At 41.3% G+C, this 3,268-nt stretch overlaps 1 protein-coding gene across 1 annotated transcript; it reads left to right on the top strand.

Annotated features, from left to right (window-relative positions):
• The first annotated feature begins 405 nt into the window (after positions 1-405).
• LOC110919551 lies at positions 406-2,741 on the top strand. Its single transcript, XM_022163818.1, has 3 exons — positions 406-1,156; positions 1,730-1,879; positions 2,692-2,741. Exons 1-3 carry the CDS (start codon positions 406-408, stop codon positions 2,739-2,741), a joined length of 951 nt encoding a protein of 316 aa, XP_022019510.1.
• The last annotated feature ends 527 nt before the right edge of the window (positions 2,742-3,268 follow it).

Here is a 3,268-nt window from a genome sequence, read left to right as displayed (position 1 = left end):
ACATGTATTTCAGGTGACAGGATGGATCTTGGGCGCAAGTGTTGTAACTAGAAGTAGACTACAAGTTTAGATGTCATCCACTTTTGTTGAATTGTAACCTAGATGAAGGTTGTGTTTTAAAACTTAAATGACAAGTGTTTGTGATCCTCAAAATTTTCCGAATGGATGAACATCGTCTTAAATCATGTAGTTGTTTATTATGATCGAATGCAATGATAACAAGCTAGTCACACATCATACGCTTCCGTAAAAGACAGGGTGTGACAAATCTCAATATACCTCTCTGTTGCTAAAGAAGCAATAAGCGCGGTCCTCACCATCGACAGGAACAAATCCCAGGTACCCATTTATTTCTTCAGTAAATCTCTAAAGTTGGCTGAAACCAAATATCCTCCTCTCGAAAAAATGGCTCTAGCCCTAGTACAAACAGCTAGGAGACTTCGAAGGTATTTTCAAGCACACCCCATACAAGTGGTCACTGACCAACCTATCAGAAGTGTGCTTGAAAAGCCAGAAAACTCGGGACGGTTGGCCAAGTGGGCAGTGGAACTGGGTGAACACATCACCTATGTCCCTAGGAAAGCCATCAAGGCCCAAGTATTGGCCGATTTCATTATAGAAGTCCCTATGCAAACTGTCACTGAAGTGAACACTGCAACCCCTGAACCCTCTGACCTCGAAGCTTGGAAGCTTTTCACTGACGGAGCTTCAAGTGTTGAGGGATCAGGGGCTGGACTTATTCTGATCAACCCAGAAGGGTTAGAATTCACGTATGCACTTCGCTTTGATTTTCAGACAACAAACAATGAAGTCGAATACGAGGCACAGATAGCCGGTTTAAGGCTGGCTAAAGAAATGAAGGTCCACAAGCTTGAGGTGTTCACAGATTCGTTGCTGGTATCGAGCCAAGTGAATAATAGCTACATTGCAAAAGAGCCCAACATGAAAAGGTACAAAGAAAAATCCAAAGAATTAATGAACACCTTCCAGATGTGTACAATCAAACAGATTCCAAGATCCCAAAACAAGAAGGCAGACGCCTTAAGCAAGTTTGCATCCCTCACTTTTGCTCACCTAACAAAAAAGGTGTTAGTAGAAGTGTTAAAAGCTCCATCAATTGATGAATTAGAAGTCCAAGACGTAGTCACTGACGAAGGTCCAAATTGGATGACTCCAATCAAGAAGTTCCTTAAAAATGGTGAACTACCCAATGATCAAGTAGAAGCTGAAAGGGTTAAAATCAAGGCAAGGCAGTACGTACTGCAAGGAGAAACCCTTTACAAAAAGGGTTAGCTTGCTCCCTTGTTAAGATGTGTTGGTCCCGAACAAAGTCAATATTTGATCAAAGAGATTCACGAAGGCATATGCGGAGCTCATTTTGGAGCCAGGTCGGTGGTTGCAAAGCTCATGAACCTTGGATACTTCTGGGCCTCAATGCATCGCGATACCGCTGAGCAATTAAGAAAGTGTGATGCTTGCCAGATCCATGCACCGATCCCAAAAAGTCCTAAGCATGACCTTGTCCCAATAACCTCAGCATGGCCATTCCATAAATGGGGAATGGACATTGTCGGTCCATTTCCCCCAAGCAAAGGAGGAGTAAAATTCTTGTTGGTAGCAATAGACTATTTTACAAAGTGGCCCGAGGTTAAACCACTTGCAAAGATTACAGGAAAACAGGTCATCGACTTTGTTTGGGAGAACATTATTTGCCGTTATGGATTGCCAGGAGTACTCGTCACTGATAACGGAAAGCAGTTTGCTGAGAAGCCTTTCAACGTTTGGTGTAAAGAATACAAGATCAATCAGATCTTCAGCTCAGTGGCTTACCCGCAATCAAATGGTCAGGTCGAAAGAACAAACAGAAGTATAGTGGAAGGTATCAAAATAAGATTGGGAAGATACGAAAGCAACTGGCTCGACGAATTGCCTTGTGTTCTATGGGCCATAAGAACAACCGAAAAAACAAGCCATAAAAGAACACCCTACAGCCTGGTATTCGGATCCGAGGCCGTGATCCCAACTGAGGTGGGAGTTGTAACACAACGAATTGTCAACATGGATCCCGAAACAAACCAAAAAGAGACCATGTTGAACTTGCAACTCCTAGAAGAGGCACGAGACCAAGCTGCAATTCAAGAAGCCAAATATAAGCAACAAATGGAAGCCTACTACAACAAGAAAGTCAAGAATGAACGATTCAAGCCGGGGGACCTGGTCCTTTGAAACAATGAAGCTAGCAAAAAAGAAAATCAAGGAAAGCTTGGCCCAAAATGGGAGGGTTCATATACCATCCTTGAAGCACACAAGGGTGGATCCTACAAGCTAGCAGATTCAGAAGGCAAAAGGCTTCCAAGGCATTGGAATGGCAAAACCCTGAAAAGGTTCCACGTTTAGACAGGAAAGTTTGGTTTGTGTCACAATGTATTTCGAACAACACTATGAATACCTTTTGTAAAAAGCAAGTATTGCTTGAATGAAGTAAGTTGTTTTATCAAACTTGTCTTTCTATCCTAAGATCAGGTTGAGAACCTAGCAAAAAACTCCATGGCAAGGGCCATGTAAGGGGATGAGCTCCCAGGCCACATCGCTCAATAGGTTCAAGGGTTGAATGAACCTATTTAAGGGGTGAGTTCCTAAATCAATACAACTCCATGAGACTTATTAAGTTAAAACAAAATTGTCTCATAGACGAGTCTGAACAACCTACACCAAATGTTTCTCAAGCCTTAGAAATATAACCAACAAACAGGCTTATGAAGTCAAATGAAAAACAAAGAAATGATAGAAAGGATAGGTGCTATGTCTTCTTATTAAAAACACCAAGGCTAAGTGTCTGCAGCACTGAACCCTTTAAGGTGTAAAAAACATAAAGGCAACACAAACTTGACAAAGGCAAAGTTACAAGAAAACGAAAATAATCCAAAGGATGACAACTTAAACAAAAAGTTAAAGATACAAGCCAAATCAAGTCACAAAACTAAGAAGCCTTCAAGGCTTCAAGCCACCTTTATGACAACTCGAAACACCAAAGGCTCCAACCTACCTACGAATAACCAAAAAGCTTGAAAGGTTAAAGCCAACCAAACTGCCTTAACAAAACAGGCATAAGTATAAAAACATAACACAAAGAAAATAGTCAAACATCATACCATAATCAAAGAAAGCCCTAAAAGACTTTCAAACAAGAGTTAAGGCAAGTCCTAGTAACTTGCAAATTTAGCTATTGTTCAAACGGCCATAAGGGCCTAAAATACCACCAACAGGA

Source organism: Helianthus annuus, chromosome 16 (genome assembly GCF_002127325.2).
Source record: "Helianthus annuus cultivar XRQ/B chromosome 16, HanXRQr2.0-SUNRISE, whole genome shotgun sequence".
NCBI classification, from domain to species: Eukaryota; Viridiplantae; Streptophyta; class Magnoliopsida; order Asterales; family Asteraceae; genus Helianthus; species Helianthus annuus.
The sequence above is the reverse complement of the archived record's forward strand: the minus strand, read 5'-3'. Positions and strand labels throughout refer to the sequence as shown.

Excerpts from the sequence above, each read along its gene's own strand:
- LOC110919551 (XM_022163818.1), top strand. The coding sequence starts at position 406 with ATGGCTCTAGCCCTAGTACAAACAGCTAGGAGACTTCGAAGGTATTTT. Across the intron at positions 1,157-1,729 it reads AGACGTAGTCACTGACGAAG|GAGTACTCGTCACTGATAAC; the intron begins GTCCAAATTGGA and ends ATGGATTGCCAG. Across the intron at positions 1,880-2,691 it reads AAACAGAAGTATAGTGGAAG|ACGAGTCTGAACAACCTACA; the intron begins GTATCAAAATAA and ends ATTGTCTCATAG.